Source organism: Sander vitreus, chromosome 8 (assembly GCF_031162955.1).
Source record: "Sander vitreus isolate 19-12246 chromosome 8, sanVit1, whole genome shotgun sequence".
Classification (NCBI taxonomy): domain Eukaryota; kingdom Metazoa; phylum Chordata; class Actinopteri; order Perciformes; family Percidae; genus Sander; species Sander vitreus.
In genome coordinates, this window is record NC_135862.1 from 4,021,573 (window position 1) to 4,042,714 (window position 21,142).

The 21,142-nt window shown below is 42.1% G+C and overlaps 1 protein-coding gene across 2 annotated transcripts in view; it reads right to left on the reverse strand.

The window, feature by feature from the left end:
* Positions 1-15,687, reverse strand: part of aass (aminoadipate-semialdehyde synthase) — a 32,584-nt gene extending 16,897 nt beyond the window's left edge. Inside the window, exons 1-13 of one of the 2 annotated variants that reach the window (XM_078256446.1) lie at positions 15,551-15,687; positions 13,399-13,625; positions 12,499-12,675; positions 11,155-11,239; positions 9,866-9,933; positions 9,607-9,753; positions 9,428-9,506; positions 7,422-7,549; positions 6,524-6,672; positions 5,532-5,654; positions 3,409-3,520; positions 3,155-3,214; positions 1,563-1,630 (exon numbers count right to left, since the gene is read on the reverse strand). In XM_078256446.1, the coding sequence (XP_078112572.1) occupies positions 1,563-1,630; positions 3,155-3,214; positions 3,409-3,520; positions 5,532-5,654; positions 6,524-6,672; positions 7,422-7,549; positions 9,428-9,506; positions 9,607-9,753; positions 9,866-9,933; positions 11,155-11,239; positions 12,499-12,675; positions 13,399-13,611 (1,409 nt within the window). In that variant the 5' untranslated portion in view covers positions 13,612-13,625; positions 15,551-15,687. Of the gene's footprint in view, positions 1-1,562; positions 1,631-3,154; positions 3,215-3,408; positions 3,521-5,531; positions 5,655-6,523; positions 6,673-7,421; positions 7,550-9,427; positions 9,507-9,606; positions 9,754-9,865; positions 9,934-11,154; positions 11,240-12,498; positions 12,676-13,398; positions 13,629-15,550 lie in introns of both variants that reach the window. The other variant, XM_078256447.1, reaches the window with a different exon arrangement.
* Between the last annotated feature and the right edge of the window lie 5,455 nt (positions 15,688-21,142).

Below are 21,142 nucleotides of genomic sequence, written 5' to 3' on the forward strand. Positions count from 1 at the left end.
AAGATCTGTCTCATCTCGGGGCGTCCAGTGCAGAGTGAGGTCCAGGACCAGTTTGGCCTAGCTTGGCACAAAAACTGCCTAGCTCCATTAAAAGTTAAAAAGCAATAAATTGGTGCGTAAACTGTCCGTAGCTGAATAGGGTAGGCCTATGCTACTGCTAAGCTAGGCTAAACAAGTCTTGGACCAATCTCTGTACTACAGAAATCAAACAGATTCATCTTCTCATCTGACTGCGGTGAAAGTAAAAAATGCTTAAACTAGACGAAAAAAAGACAGACTGATGCGACAGAAGAGGTGACGAAAGAAGAAAATGTGTTTCTACCCGTCGATACCCGAAGGGTCCAGCGCCTGATCGTGGCTAGCAGCTGAGTCTTATTAGCACGCTTGCCATGCAAGGTGTTAATGCAGAGGCAGGTTGGCAGAGCAGACACCAGAGGGCAGCACTGTGCAGGAACAACCACAAGTGGACTGTTAGTCGCTACCAGTCCAGTTTAGGGGGCTTTCACACCTGCCTCATTTAGTTTGGTTGAGTCACACTAGAATTGGTTATCTCCCTTGGTGCGGTTCGTTTGGGAAGGTGAGAGGTGACCGAACAAGTGCACCGAGACCTGCATGATGAGGTGGTCTTGGTACACTTTCAATCGAACTGTGGAGCGGTTCGTTTGTACCCAACGTGCGGTTCAATCCGACCTCCTGTAGTCAGAGCAGCAGACTGTGGCAGCTTGCAATGTTTCTCTGAGAGAAACTGCAGTCAAGCTCGCCGTCACTCGCATTTCCACGGTCAAACCAGCTGCCGTTAAAGTTGGGAGACAAACACCAGCACAGCAGAGCAAAGTCTCGGTGACAATGTCTGATTATTTAAACGAAATGAGCAGGTTTGACCATGGAGATGCAAGAAATACGCAGACATATAACATACACACAGGACCTTCTTTCTGTATTTACTTTCTTGCTCCCGCCCCAGACACATCAGACTAATAAGCGGAGTGGACGTTCTTGCGTAAGTTGTAATGACGCAATTTGGTACGCTTGGGTTTTTCCAGGTGTGAAACGAAACCGAACCAAATGGAAACCGCTCCAAGTTTACAAACTCATCATCTGATTCGGACCAGAGCAAACAAGCTATAGGTGTGAAAACGCCCTTAAAAGCACTGCCGACTGGCATCAGGAACCTAAGACATCAGAAGCTGCAACGCTAGAGAAGGGTGAGTTAAAGAGGGAAAACAGCAAAAACAGGAGGCTACCAAGCACAAACATTGCTTGGCTTTAGTAAGCTGCTATCAACGGTATGTTGAAACACTACAGTTCAGAGAGTTAGCACCGGTGAGCTACATTAGTACACAACAGACAGATTTCAAACGTTACCTGTCTCGTAATCTTTACAAATTTCATCCATAGATTGGTTGCAGTAACTCGTAGATGGAACATGCGTGTGCCAAAGTAATTGTTTGACATTTTTATGAATAATTCAACTGAGAAATACGTTGAAAAATTTACCAAATACAGCATTTAACAGGCATACTGTGTAACATACTGACAGCTCCAGTGTGAAATAATCTTACCTCTTTTCTCGAAGTTTTTCAATGTATTCAAACTTTGGGGTGAGGACTCCGTTTGAGGTGATGACAGCCTTCAGGAACAAAGAAATGACATTAAATCTTTGTTATTATTATATTATATCTAGTCTATACTGACGTCTGTTAATTTACAGGATAGTTCCGGTGCCTCCGGGATGTCCCTCACTTCCAGCTTTCTTTGAGTTAACTTTAAACTCCGGTCGCATCGAGCAACATTAACCGGAACCTTCCACGTTACACGCTGAAAATGCAGAGTTTTAAGGACAATTTGGATCGTGCAACAAGGCAGGCCTGCTTGGTTCGGTCGGGGAATGATTGTAAAGAGTTACAAAGAATATGTTTACGCCATTTAATCTCTAAATGGGACATTCTGGGACCTATTGGCAGGGATTTGCTACGGACAAAATACACACGGCGATACACTGGTAAGAGCAAATTGTATTGGCCGTTTTGTTTTGCAGGGTGCAAATGTTCCACCAAAACAAGTTCCGGCAACACTTTACAATAAAAAAGGTACACCAAAATGTAGGTAGTTACTGGGTAACAATAAGGAACGAGTAGTTACTGATTAACTGTGATTCAGCACTAATAACTGATCATTTATTAATGATAAACCACTCTGTATGATGTAAAATACAGTAACTAATCATTAGTGCTGAGTCACAGTTAATCAGCAACTACTCATTAACTAACCAGTCATTCCTCATTCATTAATACAGTAACTACCAGTCTGTTTACCACTTATCATTAGTGCTTGAATCAAATAACTACTCATTAACCAAACAGTTGTTCCTCATTCAATCCTCATGCATTCCTCAGTTACTGGGTATTGAACTGGTGAGCTCACGGTCCCAAGCTTGCTTCCTTAACCCCTAGGCCACCACTGCCCCCTGAACTACATTTCCAGCCAAAAGCAAGACATGACAGCTGCATTTTGTGTTTAGAGAGACCGGCGATATTAAAACTCACCAGGAAGTAAACATGAATGCTTTAAGTCCTATTTAGAGCATGGGGTTGTGGTGCACTTCAGCCTCCTATGACCAAAATGTGCATTACAACAACATTAAGAACGACCAAAACATTTCACCAACCAAAACCTCCCCCCCCCCCATCTGTTTTTTGAAAAAAAAACAACTTAGATCAGACAGAAATTGGATCATAAGACTGTCTTTTTCATTTGCCTCTCAGGGCGTCCGTACGCATCAGCTTCAAATCACGAGATAAATTGCTGAGTCATGAAATGTAATCCCCATTAAATTAAGTTAGAAAATTAAGAAATAACCAATAACGCTTTCGGAGAGAAACCTTGTATCTCCACATTGTCATTTTAATTTCTTTAGATGGTTGCCCTTTATCGTCTGTGGGTTTCACAAATATTTAAACAGTGACAAGGTGATTTCGTCTGACTTTGTCTGAGGTAAATAGCTCAATAAAGTGTCTTCAAATTAGCCTTTTTTCATTTCCTAACAAAAACAATGTTTTGGACATAACGGTTTTTACCTGACAGTGACGAACAGCAACATGTTTCTGTAGCAAACAGTGAAATGTTTTATAACTCCTAACATTACATGACTTACGTCTCTGACTTGCGGACTGAAGTCCTCTTCCTCCAGCGGTCTGGTGGCATCTGAGGGCAGCTGATGATGACAGAACACTAAATTTAAGTCCCGCTGTCTGTTAGAGTGGGGTTGGATTGAACATTTTGACACCGGCCCAGTCAGGGGTTTTATTTACGTGAAACCTGCTGCAGCGCTCTCCCACAGCAAACTCAACCAGAAGCAGAAATTGGATGACAACACCACTAGCTGTTTTTACCTCAAACCCATCTTACCATCTCCCAGATGTAGGGGAAGAGTCGGTCTCCAAAGTACTCTGTGGCTCCGATGGGGAGCTGAGCGGGCAGGTTGTCGATGGAACACATGAGGATCCCGTTTCCCTCCACGCTGCCGGGACCAGAAGCATTAACATTACTCATATACAGTAGAATACACATATGTTTACACTTAAGACTACATGAACCATTACACCCAAAAATGAAGAAAGAAAATGTAATATTGCAACCCAACATCTGACACACATAGAGAAAGAGCACATATAAGAAAGATCCCCCCCCTCTCAGCTTTTGTCTTGCTCAGTTTTCCTAACCCTAACCCATTTCCCCTTCGGTGGACGTGGCTTTTAGTTAGTGACAAAACCTTTAATAAACAGTTTTTTAAAGCTGAATTTTCCGCTTCATCCCCAGCATAGAAAAAAAAAAAAGTTTGTTTGCATGCAGCAGCTTTTATATGATTAAAAAGAATACTCACGTAACTTTGTTGAAGTAGCTGTAAGCAATAATATTGTTTTTTGTGATCAAATGTTTGTCTCTGCAAGCAATACTATAAGCTGTTTTGTGCCATTTTTGTTTGTGTAAAACAAGTTTTTTTTAAATAGAGCATTTTTCTTAGATCTCTTCTGTTGTTTTCTAATTCTAAATGAAACGTATAGACAAAGTCCAAAGAGTTCATCCTGTATGTTTTCTAATTCTAACAGTCTCAAACAGAAAGAGCGAAGTCAAATGAACACCTAAATGTTTCTGTTGGATGTTTTTCTTTACACTAGTCTAAAGGTAGATCTGTGATGGAAGCAAAATAGCCCAAAATCTTAAAAATGACCTGTGCCGGGTCTAGCCTTAAATATGACAACAAGAGCCTCCTGGCCATGACAGGCAGCAAAAACCATGAATTACAGACTAAAAGGAAAACACAAATTATGTCACGTTACGCTAGAATTTAAATAAATGTCATAAATAAAACTGCCAATACGATTTTTATTAGGACTGCAACTAACGATTATTTTCTCGATTCATCGAGTTATTTGGTCGATAAAATGTCAGAAAAAATGGTGAAAAATATGGATCAGTGTTTCCCCAAAGCCCAAGATGACGTCCTCAAATGTCTTGTTGTGTACACAACTCAAAGATCTTCAGTTTGTTGTCACAGAGGAGAGAAGAAACTAGAACATGTTCACATTTAACAAGCTGGAATCAGTTTTCATTAAAAATGACTCAACCCGATTAATCAATTAACAAAATAGTTGGCAATCAGTTTAAAAGGTGACAACTAAACGATTCTTTGGTAATCTTTGCAGCTCTAAATTATTTAAAAGAACATATTCTACAAATAATTGGTAACTTAAAAAGGACAATTCCTAGGTGTTAATAACATATGTGTACAGAGTCGACCATTCTCTGAGACATGTTTTCATGCTAATTGAATGTGTCTCTAGCTTGAAACAAGCTACAGCAAACCAGTGTTTAGCTGCTAACAATAGCTTTCGGGGCAGAGGGTAAATCCCCATCTGACCAGTCGAATCACAAAAGCTGTGTTGTTCTACTGGTCATGACCAGTTATCCAAGATGGCGGCCACATGTAAAGATTAACGCTACAGTCTTTATAATCTATCTTTGTAATAAACTGTCCGTACACTTACAAAGTTCTCAATGCTTCGGATTACATGTAGGGACCCTAATTATGCTAGCGTTTAAGTGTGGTGCTATTTGGAGCCTTGTTAGTGGTATAGAAATGGTGATTTACCCTGTGCCCCGAAAGCTAGCATTAGCAGCTAAACACCGGTTTGCGGTAGCTTGTTTCAAGCTAGAGACACATTCAATTAGCATGAAAACATGTCCCAGAGAACGTTCGACTCGGTACATATGGAATTGTCCTTTAAACGCAACCTAGGATGGGTTTAAAACCAAAAATAAATAAAAAAATCAGACCAAACTATTAAACGATAAACTAAACCCTTACAGATCCAGATTCTATGCAGCAATCATTTAAATGAACAGATATGAAATGTGTTCCAGGCAGAGAAAATAATAACCTGAAACCATCAGACAGGCTCAGTGACAGAAAATGAAACATGCATGTGATGCCTGTGAGAAGACACAGGTCACGAATGTTATCACTGTACCTGTCGTGATCGATGTGCTGGTCGGCGTCGTACATACAGAAAGGCTTATCGATGGTGGTGCACTCGTTCATGAAGCCTATGGAGCCTCCGGTGTCGGCAGATATGTCGCAGATAGCCAGCAGTCTGCAGAGAGAAGAGGAGAGACGTCAAGACAGACAGACGGACAGCTCTGGAAACACCACTGAAAATAAGGACCTGTGTGGAGATAGAGCAGCTACTACGCTGCACTTCTACACATTCACTCAAACAGACACTCAGCCATCAGCGTGAACGTCACGTTTACTGTGTTTGACTGACAGGTTGAGGACACGTCAGAGCAGGGAGCAGATTTTTTCATCTTGTACAGATTAAAACATCAATATCTTTCCCAGTGAGGCTGTATTGCTCATTATGCACTGGGGAAATTAGCCATCATCCGGATAAGCGGATAAAGATGAATGGATGGGTGGGTGGATGGGTAGATGGGTGGATGGATGGGTAGATGGGTGGATGGATGGGTAGATGGATGGGTGGGTGGATGGGTAGATGGGTGGATGGATGGGTGGATGGGTGGATGTGTAGATGTGTGGATGGATGGATGGGTAGATGGATGGATGGGTGGGTGGATGGATGGGTAGATGGAGGGTAGATGGGTGGATGGATGGATGGATGGATGGATGTGTAGATGCATGGATGGATGTGTAGCTGCATGGATGGGTGGATGGGTGGATGGATGGATGGATGGGTAGATGGGTGGATGGATGGATGGATGGGTAGATGGGTAGATGGGTGGATGGATGGATGGATGTGTAGATGCGTGGATGGATGGATGGGTAGATGGATGGATGGATGGGTAGATGGATGGATGGATGGGTAGATGGATGTGTAGCTGCATGGATGGGTGGATGGATGGATGTTTGGATGGATGGGTGGATGAATGGATGGGTAGATGGATGGATGGGTGGGTGGATGGATGGGTAGATGGGTAGATGTGTGGAATGCAATGCTCTTACTTGTGAGGCAGCGCTGGTGATCCTTCCGTTTCTGCAGCCGAGGTTTGGAGCGGTCTCATCAGCTTCTGGGCATCCAATCGTCTGAGGAGTCGGGGCGTGTGGCGGTCCCAGTAAATACCATTGACCAGACAGGTTGTGTAGGGCGCCACCTGTGGTTGAGATGACAAAACATTTGTACTGCCATGATGCATGTAGAGCGCTCTTTACAGTGTGATAAGTGTGATGGGACAGTTTGGATCTTTTGAAGTGTGGTTGTTACATTGGACGGGGGGCATCTGCTAAATGTATTTTAGACACTCCCAAAAAAATCAGTATGAGTGTACGATATATACACAGTATTTTTAGACAGCCCTTTACGACGGGGAACTGAAGCCGTTATCTATACTCTCATCAAAGCCACCAGACTCCATTGTCTATGTCAAAATCAGTGATTTTACCTCGCAGAACACAGAACTGCTGCTCTACCGCTGCCATGGGTTAGTACGTTTGTGTTATTGTGTGACATAGATGAATCCAAACTAACCCTATAAATGATTCATCCAGAAAATAATCAACACATGAATCGATAACGTAAAAGATTGTTTGTTGCAATAAAAATAATGTATATATTTGTTTAATCTAAATCAAATTCCTTTTCTTCATTGCTGGCTATTTTACAAGTTCTTGTTATGTGAAGGGTTATTGATCAGGTAGATGTAACCGTTACTTCTCTGTAAGGGAAGTTAAACGAGATCCCAGCTGTGTAAAACCTCTTGCCACTTGGCATCTGTTCTGAAACACCAGCAGCCGTTTAGTGCAGATGACTGAAATAGAGGACGCGGCCTCTGAGAGAGACAGGAGCAGGTGGGGGTGTTGTAACTGGGTGTGCGTGCGTGCGTGCGGGGGGCTGGAGACTCACGCTGGTCCTGAAGTGTGAGGTGTAAAGTTCCGGGTGGTGCTCGTACTCCATGGGGTCGTAGATGCCGTCGCTCTTCCTGCACAGGTGGTGATGTCGGCTCAGAACAGTGGCGTACACTTTGTTCATATCTTACCAAAAACATGTAGACAGACTGTCAATGACCATGTATGCACTTATTACGATTATTATTATCAAACCATAAGCACTCCGAGTCAGATCAACCCAGCGCATCCTGTGAGCCTCTCAGGGAGACGTTAACCCTAATTTCCACCAGGTGCGTCTGCGCGTGCATGCTAGAAATAGGACCGGCGCCTATTTTTCACACGACACGCAAGCGTGTTGGAAGCATTTCCAGGCAAAATACAATACAAAAAGATGTTTGTCTTTTTGACATTTGAATACATTTAATAAATGACATTTTGATGTTTGAAAGTCTCTAGGTTTTGACATAAAAGCAGATATAAATGTAATTTAAAAAAAATAATAAATAATTATCGATTTTCATATATTGCACCTGTTTTATGGAAAGTACCCCATGCCAACCTCTAGGTATGGTGAAAGGGATGTGATGATGTGGGGCTATTTTAATTCCAAAGGCCAAGGGAACTTTATCAGGATGCATAGTATCCTGGATCCATGAAATAACTGGCCTTTAAAAATAAAAATCTGCGTGGCCAACTAGATTTCTACATTTCCTCCTTGGATCTATTTTCAGGAGTTAGAAAATGTAGCCCGTATGAGAGACTTTGGCCAATCCAAGTTTATTTTTATAGTGAGAAAGCGTTCCTATTGGCTGTTGTGCGCATGCATTGCCATGCGACAGAGAGGTGCTGCAGGAAGAGGTCTTACTCTACTTTTATTATACTCTACTAATTCTGTCGGTTTTGTTTTTGCTTTCTACTCACTGCAGCTTTAAAAAAAAATAAAAAAAATAATAAAAATAACTCAATAGTGAAGTTGTCCTTCCATTTTCATCTAGTCTCATCAAGTCCAGTTCACTCAGATGATCATGAAGATATTAGTTATTGCTGCAGACCAGATAATAAAACTTTGAAGCTGATGTTTTTGTTAATTGATCCGTTTGTTCCCTTAAAGCGCCCATATTATGCTCATTTCCAGGTTCATAATTGTATTTAGAGGTTGTACCAGAATAGGTTTACATGGTTTCATTTTCAAACTTTTTCTGTACCATCTTTGGTGGGAGTCGCACATGCTCAGTAGCTCGGTAAGGATCACATCAGCTAGCTAGCCGTTTCTCCAGCTTCAGTCAGTACAAGGCAGGATTAGCCGGGAGAGTTCTTCTAAACGAGGGCGCACTTCCAACTTTGTGTGGAATACCAGCAGAACAGGGACATGGAAGTAGTTCTTTTGTAAATTATGGTGAACTCGTGTGTGTTTGAGCAGTGTTTTGTCATTGCGAATGTGGGGGGCTAACTGCTAGCGGCTAGCCCAGCGTTTCGGCTAGTGACGTAGAAAACCCTGCAGATTTTGAACAGCTTCAGAAACCCGTATCTCACTCCAAACAGCGTGGATGGTTTTTGCGTGTGGGAGCACCAGAGACACAAAATAACACCCATAACATGGGCACCTGAAGTTAAATTAGCTCCTGTATCAATTTCCTGCAGACTGCAGCGCATCATCTGCTCTTCTGCGAAGGTGACTGGCTGCAATCTTCCATCTCTCCAGGACCTGTACGCCTCCAGGATGCTGAGGCGGGCAGGAAAGATTGCAGCCGACCCCTCCCCTCTTGGCAGGAGGACCAAAACCTCACAACATAAAAACAAACTTTTTGTTTCTTCCCCTCTGCAGTCAGCCTCGTTAACAAGGCTCCACTGACACGGACTCTCTCTCAATATTTTTCACCACTTTCTGACATTTTATAGACCAAAGAACTTCTCAAGCAATCGTTAGTTGCAGCCTACGTTTTGTATTGTGTTGAACACGATGCACATTACATCACATCAATCCAACACTGGGCCACAAAGATAAGCACAAGAATGTCATACCTCCTGTTTCCGAGACGGCCTTCAACTCATGAGGCTCAACATATTCAACAGGTAGCTCGTTAAGGATGTCTTGGGCTCCCTGCAGGAAGAAAAGACAAAAGCAAACTGTTAGACCCCTGTTTTCTGAGGCCTCTGAGTGTTGGCACGTGTTCATGTTTTTTGGTTAAACCTTGTTGTACCTTGGAGACGTTGCCGGTACCGGTGAAACAAAACGTCACAGGGCCGATAGATTTGGGCATGAAGCCCATGGATATCTCATACCCACAATCCCTCACTGCCTGGATGGCCTGGCTGACGTTCCTGTAGTTGTGAGCCATGCCGATGTACTGCGAACAGCAGAGAGACAGGGAGCGACGGGGATGAGGATCGCCGTTGAGGCACAGGGAGCTGTTTTCGTGTCAAGTTGTTTTGCTCTTTTTTTTGTGGATGCTTTCTTACCATGAAGGGGGTGTGGTGTCCCAGAGCCAGGAAGCGCAGCCCCAAGCCGTGCAATATGTTAATCATTCCTACAAAATTCACATGGAAAGATACAAAAAATAGATTTTACAATGTGGTCTATTTATTTTTGATTCACCAAAAAGCATGCTATATTGCGATATACTATATTGTTTATATCGAGATATGAAATGATATACGCACATGCTCGAACTGTATCTCATGAGCGAGCTCGACGAGTCAGAGTAGTAGGTTGAGGAATGGGAAAGGTATGGGGAAATGAAGTGCTCATGTGTGTGTGTTTTTTTGCGTTAATTCTGTTTTTCTGTACCATATATGTTAATATATTTATGATTGTAATCTTACTTTTAAAAAAAAAGAGCATCGACTTGACTAGGTTACTGTCTGTACAATAATCCTTGGCTCAATAAAAAACATTTTGAAACAAAGTCCTGCCCCTACTTTACAATATCATATTGTTACATTAAAAAAAACAACTATGAAATGAAAAAAACAAAAATGTACCTGGATTGAAGATATCGGCTATATCAGCGACCCTAATTACTTTTCATTCTGTACATTACTCTGCCCTTTTCTTATTGGTTTATTTGATAGGGACCATGCATATTTATGAACATTGTTGTATAAAAACACCATGTAAATATGCCAGAATTAGTAAAAATAACTACTTTTCATCTGCAGTCCCTAGGCAGGTGACATAGGACTAACATAGAGACAGCCAGTCATACAGCACTCATTCACTATACATTAAAAAAGGTACACATAATGGTGACATATACATTGACAAAAACAAACAAAACAAAAATACATGATGACAAAGACATTCATCCACCTCTATACTGCGTGTTGAACAGTGAAAGTGTGCGGTGATGAAGTGTGTGACAGAAGTGAGTACATCTCTGGTTTTCTAGGAGCCACTGTTGTAAGTGAGTCTAGAGGCTAAACTGCAGTTCGTTGTCTCAGTACCTGTAGTTGCACTGACACTAAAGTTGAATCTAAAAACAAAAAAGGTCCAAGTGGATCAGAGCAAGAAGATCTGATTTTGAGTCAGCAGTTAGTCGTCATGTTGACACAAGTCTGACTCAACAGGTTCAGCACTGCCTGACCAAATGATGAAGGTCCAGTTGATTTGAGTAGAAATGTTTAAACAGAGGCCACGTCAGCCAGGTTACCGTTACTTCGGTTTCACAACAGCTGCGGCTGCCAAACGCTTTCACAACAGTGACTGACCAGCTGAGGGACATTGCAAGGCCTAATTCATGTTTTCATACCTGCGACGCCGGCCCACTGACCGAACGCTACGATCCGGAAGCCGTTAGGATCAACCATCTTCTCGTAGTCGATCAGACGAACCTCCTGGGAAGAAAAAAAAAATCATTTTGGTATAGTAGGGGTTTTGTTGAAGGAAAGACTGATACAAATCGGAGATTGGGAATTTTTTATTTCAATATTCCTACAGATTTTGTCCCGCTTATCATCATCATCATCCAGTGTAATTCTGCGTATATAGACATCGGAAAAACATTTTTCCGAGTGCAAACGTCATCATTCACATCACTTCCTGTGGGAATCGGAGGTGGGAAACTCGGGCTAGATTTTGCTAACCGAGTTTCCCAGTTGGTGATGCGTTGTTGACAACTGACGTTTGATGGAAGCGGCTCTGGTTCGCTGAACATATTTCAATGACAATAAACTGTTTATTGTGGACAAAAGCCTCTGCCAAGAAACATAACATGCTTCAAATGATTCATAAATAGGCCCGTGTATAAAAAACACCTTATCCGTGTCCTTTCCCGTCCGTTGTCCTGCAGATAACACAAACAAACAGCTGTCCATGTGCTGTTTGTATGCTCGTATAAGAAAACAGCAGCAAATCTTTTGTCGTTGTGGCCTCCATGTTTTCACACACCAGAGGCCTGTACTACGAATCCAGATCAACGTGCCCTGGATTGATTTCAGTTACCCGGCTTCAGCTAACCTAACAACGGCGGTCCCGCATAAGCTGTGTCACGACGCTGGTTAACAACTCGATCAACCAACCCGGGGTTTCCCAATCCAGCGGCGCGCGCGTTCACATAAAAGAGGCGGTGTTTGCACATCACGACCAATCGCAAACATCTACCAGAGACGGATATTTTACATAAGAGCAAATTATAATTCCACATAAATATGAAGAACACAGACATGGTTTTACAGGCAAAACGCAATACAGTCGCTGCTTCCTAAAACAGGAAGGAAAGCTGGCAAAAAAAATAGCCGACGCTGTAGATGCGTAAATCACAACGCTTACCAATATCACTTCCCCATCAGTCAGGCACTAGATCTGACCATAACTACACTTGTACTTTCCATAAAGTGTCGTTGCTTTAGCCTAGTATTTTAGATGCAACCCTGGCAGTGGGAAGCGATCGTGGGAGCAAATAAAAAAGATAAACACATAATTCAAACCGATGTGCCCATTGGCAACACACGGCTCAAGAAGCCGACAAATAGCCTACACGTAATTCTCTGCGCTGAAAATCTATACATTTCATAAAGATACCCATCAGTGTTTATATGATGAGTGTACTCTATTGTGGTCAGGACATTTTTAGGGATCTTTGGAGCACTCTCACCTTCTTCAGCAGGTCCTCCAGGAGCGCCATGTTGGCCTCCTGAGCCTTGATGGTGTGGGAGAAAAACGCGTACGTCTTCCTGGGAATGATCTTCTCCTCCGGCGGCCTCTTCACCCCGATTATCAGAGACGCCTCCGAAAGGTCCTCCTGAATGACGGCCCCGGCCCTCATGTAGTACTGAAAGCAAAGCAAAGGCTGATGGTTACACGGCCTTCACTCTTCTTTTCTTTAGAAAAAAATAAAAATAAATAAGTAAAACTTTCAATACTTCCACGAGTAACTAACACATCTAACAAAACAAAACGTGAGATAAGATGAACCCTAGGTCGCCTAATCTACTTTTGGTTCACTTGTTTGACTTCAGACGTCACTTCGTCTTCTTAGTTTTTTTTTTATTTGAAGAGATTTTGAGAGTTATTTTGATGTGGGATTTGTTTTTAAAATCTAATTGTGTTTTTATTTCATTTTTGTTACACACGTTATTGTTGGAAACGTGTGGTTTTGCACAGCTTATATAAATAAAAGGAATATTTTCCAGTCATTTGTCTGCAGCTCATAGCCTGGTCCTACCAGACTCTGGTCCATTAGCCTGGTCCTACCAGACTCTGGTCCATTAGCCTGGTCCTACCAGACTCTGGTCCATTAGCCTGGTCCTACCAGACTCTGGTCCATTAGCCTGGTCCTACCAGACTCTGGTCCATTAGCCTGGTCCTACCAGGAGGGCCACAACATCATGGCCACCAATACAACTCAGCAAAGATTGTTCTAGCTCAGACTTCAACTTCTGGATATTCGGCAGCGTTGTCACAACGGACCGAATGGCTTCGCTGGCATCTTTCTCCGCTACATCCCTATTATATACGATAGTAATATAAAAGGGAACGTTGTTCAGTGCCTCACCTTCTCGTGGATGGCTCTGCGGTTGGAGGGTTGGACCAGGACTTTGACGCCGGCGTTGGTCAGCTCTTTGACATGTTTGGGGGCCAGCGGCGCCCTCCTCTCCCAAGGGTTGATGTCCTCGCGGCGGATGGCCATGACGCTGTGCTCATAGCGCCGCTGAGCTGCCAGGCAGCTCCGCGTCATCTTACCATGGTGACTGAGGAATCTGAACATGACTTCACCACCCCCTGCTTTGGGACAAAGACAGAGAGCCACAGGCTGCTGACCACACTGTAGTTATTAAACGAGATAAATCATGACAATCCTCCAGGAAGTGACACAATCTGTTGTGTCACTTCCAAGCAAATTACTCAAAGTTAAAGGAACACGCAGACTTATTGAGACTTTAGCGTATTCACCGTGTCCCCCAGAGTTAAATGGCCAATGAAACGTGATCATTACAGCGTTTCAAGCGGGCTCTAAATCAAACACAACTAAGCCACACATCCAACGGACGGGACGCAGCGCTCCACAAAATATTGCATGCTTATTGCGACACTTTCGATATATTGTGATATCGATATTGAGTCGCTATATCTTGCACCCCTAGATATAATATTGCACAACGTGATATTGCGATAACGATATTGAGTCAATATATCTTGCACCCCTAGTTCCCAGTTTATACACGGTTAGAAGATGTCTGTGTCTCATGTGACCTTATTTGTACACGCTGTGACTATACAAATCACAACATGTAAATAGGAAAATGTTGCCGTTATTTTGTCACTTATTGGGAGCAGTAGGCTAGATGGAGCCGGTTACCTCCAGGATCTGTGCTAAGCTAGGCTAACGGTGGGTGCGTCAGACAGAGTTACGACACGCACGGAGATGAGAAGGGTATGTATGGACTTATCGAACTCTGGGGGATACGCTGAATAAGACGAAGTCCCAATAAGTCGGCGTGTTCCTTTAACTAATATTACAGAAAAAAAATATTTTAAAAGACTTGGAAATTTTAGTGTTTCATTGTAACATGTATTATTGTACCTTTGATCCTCTGACAAGAAGAGCACAGACACTGTGCTTTTAGTGCAACAGTTAAAGCTCCCTAAATGGTACATTATATTGTAAAAATATGAAATTTTCTTGAATGTTTATTATAAAGCAGGTCGACATGCTATATAAACACTGTGAAAGGATCCAAACGCTCAATCCACAGAGAAATGCAAACAACCCCAAGTAGAACCTATGTATGGGAAACACTGCCCTACTTCCAACTGTTACTAACTGTTGCTAAATAGTTGTGTGATGTATAAATCAATGTTGTTTTTATTTATTTTCAAAAATCATGTGCACTAAACCACAGTTCTGCTAGTGGTCACACAGTTAAGTGTTTAGACACCCTCATAAATAGTTCTGTGATGTGTAAATCAATGTTGTTTTTACTTATTCAGCAACACCACCCCCAGCTGTGATGTCACAACTATACTATATGAGACAGGCGCTAAAACGGAGCATTTTAGACAGACATAAAGGTATATTCAGACAAACCGTATGAAAAAGAATGGGTTTTTTTTTTTACATTAAAGCATGTACAAACAAAACAGTACATGTATGACCGAGAAAGAGCATAATATGGGACCTTTAAAACATTTGTTATCGTTGGACAGAGCCAGGCTAGCTGTTTCCTCCTGCTAAGCTAAGCCAGCTAGCTGTAGCTTCATATCAGCTAGAAAGCAAGTGTAACGCTATATCCCAAATTGTCGAACAACTTGCGACCCTTCAGATGTATTTTGCAAGCCACATCAAGGAGTCCCAAACCCCAGGTTGGCAACCACTGGTCATTCACAGTAAAGTTACTGCAGGATTAACATGTATCAGTAATGTGAAACCTGTTAAGTGCAATAACTCACTATACACTAATGCAGAAATCATTATGAAGTCCGTTTTGACTCCCTGAGACCCGTCATTTAAATCTCTAAAAATGTAAATGGAGTTTGGTGTTGCTCGTTGTTTGTGTGGCTTTGACCTAACGTTGCACTAAAACCACATGGGTATTTCAAGTCCATGTTTGTCAGTTCACTCTCACACTTAACACACGTTAATGTAAGTTATCCACACACTGGTCGATTCTCGGCTGCACGTGAAGCAGCGGCCGAGTAAAACTCACCGTTTCTGGCCGGTTTCTGTTCACCACGCCGGTTCCTGACGTGTTGTGGCGACGGTTCACAGAGAAGACCAGAGAGTCACACAGAGGTGAGACGAGGACGAGTTTCAACTTCCCACAGAACTGTAATTCTCGCTGTAGTTTACGCAATGGATGTATTAATCCGTTTCCGGTCAGACTTTCAAAATAAGACTCGGATTTCCAGTTAGTTTTAGTATCAGAGTCAGCTATTGGCAAAGTATCTTCACACAAGGAATTTGACTCTGGTTTTTCGTTTTTCGTTGCTCGTTTACTTACACACAAAATAAACATACAGCTAAAAACAAGGACAACACAACTGGGCAAAAGTAAAACATGAAGTACTTGCAATACATGCAAAGGAATGGGATGATTAATGTAACAGAATGCTTTATATACATGAGGTTGGCGGATATAGATTTGTATTTGACAGTGACAGAAAACTATAAATCATAAATAGCCCACATAACAAAACATAACATAGAAGGAAGGACATCCAACCCTAAATACACCCTATATACCTTTAATATACATTTATATCCGTACATAGTAGTACAATGTTTGTTATATCTTTGTCCAACTTTGTTGTCCTTGATTTTAGCTGTATATATATTTCTGTGTAAGTACATTAAGAGCAATGCAAAAACCGGAGTCAAATTCCTTGTATTTGTACACATAGTACTTGGCCATTAATCAATCTATCAATCAATATATCAATCTATCTATCTATCTGTCTATCTATCTATCTATCTATCTATCTATCCATCCATCCACCATCTACAGTCAAACAAACGAGGAATGTTAATTTCTTACAGTTCCAATTTTATTCTGAAGGTAAAACCTCTCGGTTTCCGGTTTTACGCTGACAAGCTGCCCGTTTTTTTTCCCTGCGGCTTCTAAGGAATAGGGTTACTTTGTTTTTCGTGTACAGCGCACTTCGTGTGGGCGGCTTCACTCTGTACGAACGTGTGTTTTAAAAGCAATATTTAAACACGTAAACAACCACGTCTGGGTTTTTTTGTTAACACAATTCAAAGGGGTAAGGGGAAGGAATAAAATTAAAGGAAAATGCGTGGATGTGAGCGCCCATTCAGCGTTTATACATCTGGCGTCTCTCCACCAATCAGCTGCCAGAGCTGAGGAGCGGCCTCCTCACGTGGATGTATTAAGAGAACCTCCTCATGGATGACCGGCCTGTCGCACTGTTATAACCTAAAGGAACAGCACTGAGTGGAAAAGTACATTTACTTCAATACAATTTTAAGGTACTTGTTCTGTACTTGAGTATTTCCATTTCATGCAACTTTAACTCTACTACACCTCAGAGGCAAATATTGTATTTTTTTTTTACTCCACTACATTCAGTGGTGGAATGTAACCAAGTACATTTACTCAACTACTGTACTTAAGTTCACTTCACTTGAGTCTTTTCTTTTCATGCCACTTTCTACTTCTACTCCGCTACATTTCAGAGAGAAATATTGTACTTTTTACTCCACTACATTCATCTGACAGCTTTAGTTACAAGTTACTTTTCAAATTAAGATTTTTGCACACAAAACACATTTAGTTTACATAATACAATGTTTTATTATAAATGAAACTACCCAACAATATAACGGCCTACAAGTCCAGCTGAGATGATTTACCGATTAAACAGTTGATAAACAGAACTGTTTTGATCATTTCAATTCAATTTTATTCATAGTATCAAATCATAACAGGAGTTATCTCGAGACACTTCACAGACAGAGTAGGTCTAGACTCTAGACCACACTCTATAGTTTACAAAGCCCCAACAATTCTCGTAATTCCTCCAAGAGCAAGCATTTAGTTTTAAAAATGTGAAGGTTTTTCTGCATTGAGTACTTTTACTTCTTCCACCACTCACTACATTTATCTGACAGCTGCAGTTACTTTGCAGATTTTTATTAAGGCTATTAATACAAAATGTAATTCAACTAGCCTGTTCAATTTCCGTTCCTACCAATATAGTCGTGAAGGCTGGGTCATGACCGAAGAGCTAGATCCCGGTTACAAGCGTCCGAAACGGGTTCCCTCAGGAGGGTAGCTGGCGTCTCCCTTAGAGATAGGGTGAGAAGCTCAGTCATCCGTGAGGAGCTCGGAGTAGAGCCGACAAAAAGAAGCCAGCTGAAGGCACCCATGTTCCATTCAGCCCAAGATTATTTGTTCTGGGAGATGGATCAATCCTAAGCGGGATGGATAAGCACATAAGAAGCTGGGTCCACACTAGTTTAATGATCGCCAGACAGATTCTTTTAAGAGGATGGAAGAATGAAGGAGTGCCGTCAATCCAGGAGTAGGCTTGTAGAATGGCTAGGGTGGTGGTGTTGAAAATATGTCATTTAAACGGTTTGCCAGATTGGATGTCGATACTAGAAAATGGGGAAAAGTACCTTTCTGGAGGGATCTTGAGAAGCGGGGGGAGAGACGTGTACGATGGGCGGGGGGTTGGAGAGGAAGTTTGGGGTCCCCTGCCCTAGCCGCTGCCCCTGCGACCCGACACCGGATAAGCGGATGAAAATGGATGGATAATCCTAGGGCGTAATTTCCACTGGGCACAGGGGGGGGGGGGGGGACATATCGCCCTCCCCCCCCATACACACACTTTTTAAAATTCTGTTTGTGTCCCCCCACACACTTTCATATTTGTTCCATACTTTATTTAGCCTATAATTCTTGGTGATCAGCCCCTATTTTAAACAATAAAGAAAGTAAGACAACTTTTTTCTTATAGTCCTTTATAGTGAAGTACTATTCTTTCTGGCATAATTTATCATTATGGTCAACTTCCTTATTTCTTTGATTTTGTATCATTAAGATTATTTGTTCTGGGAGATGGATCAATCCTAAGTGGGATGGATAAACACATATATGTACCATTTGTACCAGTGGATTAAGGTACAAATGTATTGCTAAGGTACAAAATTGTCTCTCAAAAGGTACAGTATAAAAGGGTACAACTCTGTACCTATGGTAAGGGTACCATTGCTGTACCTTGGGGGTACCACCCCAGCGACGAGCCATTTGTACCTTTTGAAGGAACATATTTGTACCTAAAAGGCACAAACTGTAGGGGTACTTCTTTGTACCCAATAATATGGTACAAGGTTGTTCCCCTTGGGGGTACCGCCCCAGCGACGAGCATTTCTACCTTTTTTTTTTTACTTTTATGTACCTTTATTTCTGAGAGTGTAAGAAGCTGGGTCCAGACTCGTTTAATGATCGCCAGAACGATTATTTTAAGAGGATGGAAGAATGAAGGGGTGCCGTCAATCCAGGAGTAGGCTTGTGAGATGGCTAGGGTGGTGACTTTTGAAAAAAATGTCATGTAAACAGTTTGCCAGATTGGATGTCTATACTAGAAAATAAGGAAAGCACCTGAACTTTCTGGAGGGCTCTTAAGAAGCTTTGTCCTGGCGAGAGACGTGTATGATGGGCTTAGGTTGTCATTTATAAATATGTTTATTTGCTTTATTGTCTATTTTGTTGAATGGTCTTAAATGTTGTTGTTACTGTATCATCTTTTCTTGATTTTTGTCTGGGTGGGTGGTTATGATGAAGTGCGGGAGGGGGGGCCTAATGTGGCTCGGGAAAGGAAGTTTGGGGTCCCCTGCCCTAGCCGCTGCCCCTGCGACCCGACACCGGATAAGCGGATGAAAATGGATGGATAATCCTAGGGCGTAATTTTCACTGGGCACCCCCCCCCTCCACCATCCCACACACACTTAAAATCCTGTTTGTGTGTTCTCAACCCAAAGTTACACCCTTGGATAAATCAACTAACACATGTGTCATTATAGATTAAGCTACCTAGTATTATATAACTTTACCAGCTGCGACATTAAAGTGATGGAACACATGAATGCATCGATGATTGTAATCCAGTAATACAAAATATATTGTTCTGAAATGGGTGATTCTGTATAATGAGTACTTTTACTTTACCTTAAATATGTTAGTATATACTGAAAGTATAGTGTATAGTGTATCTAACTATCTAACTGTATGTAACTTATGGTTGGCGGAATCAACCTTGTCTAATATTTATAGTGGAATACTTTAAAAACATTCCCGGGAAGTGATGGCACACAGTTGATTTTATTTATTATTTTTTTCTTTGTTAAGCGTCTGCAGCAAGAGGCCTAAAAAAACAAAAAAAATATAAACCTTCACCGTGACAAGAAATTGTTTTTTTTTATAACAGCAGTACAATTTAAAATAAATATAATTAAACACTTTACAATAATCCTGAGATTGAAATAAAAAAAAAAAACAAGAGAGTCAGGACCAGAGATGTAGAGGTGAAGCTATGAGTACAGTGCAGTCCATACGTGGGTTTTTTAGTTTGTTTTGAAATGTTGCTAATAATCCCTCATTGCACAGGAACCTACACTGTGAACACAACTACAGTAAGTACAGAGGGTCGAGGTTGCGGGTCTTTAAACTGTGATGGATGAATATAGCAGATAGTTTGGGTCATCGTTTTTGTAGGGCTGCCCCCTCGATTAGCTGATTAGTTGACTGGCCGATCGTTTTAGTTTTAGTCAACTAAGTTTTAGTAGTCGAACATGAAATCAAGGAGAGGGTTAACTTTTCCTGCTACAGATTTCCCACCGTGGTCAGAAAGAACAGGGGAGACACTTTGTTTCTCTCACTAGGACTCTAGAGTCACTACTCGCTCTGAAGCTAATCACCGTCACTCTGTCACTCGCTCTACCACACACACCCCACACACGCCGGCCCTGCTATTCTCTTAAGGCGCTGACACACCAACCCGATTATCGGCCGTTAGACGTCGTCGGACAGTCTGGCGAGGTCGGTGACTCTAGTCTGTTCGGTGTGTTCCGTGCCGTCGTCACTCGGAGGAGCCATCGGCGTTCATTTTGGCCGATTTGACTTGTTGACTAGCCATCGTATTTTCTTCCGCTCTGCGAGTAATGACAACAACGATCCTTCTTGACTACTATCAACACTCTCTGATGAAAACAATGACTGACGACAGCGTGCTCTGTGTTTACGAGGTCTAGAGAGATGTTCCGTCATTTCCGGTATTCATTTTTTGGGCGACAATACAGATTAGCGCCGCCTGCTGTTATGGAGACGTATTACGTCTCACGCACGCGCAGAACGTACGCTCAAGTCGGCGTCACTTCGGTGTGTTCCGAGGCACTTTTTTGACCAACTCGGGGAGACGGGAGCCGACTGATCAGTCCGACTGCCTTTTCTGCCAACGGTCGGCCGTCGGGTTGGTGTGTCAGTGCCTTTAAAGAGATCGACGCATACACCAACGCACAAGTATAAACTTCAGGCCACTTACGTAGGCTACGGCGAAAGCTCTGCTGAGCCTCCACACAACGATGAATCAAGCTTTATGCGCACCAATTCGTATGATATCCTACAAAATTAAAAGCATATGAGTTTTAGTCAAGGACAGCTCTACATTTTTGGAGGAACCGGTCTCCTCGTCTGACTGCCTGTTTTTCGTGACTCGCGTTCCCAGATCTCAGTTAATAACTTGGTGCTTAAAATGTTTATATTACTGATAGAAATGAT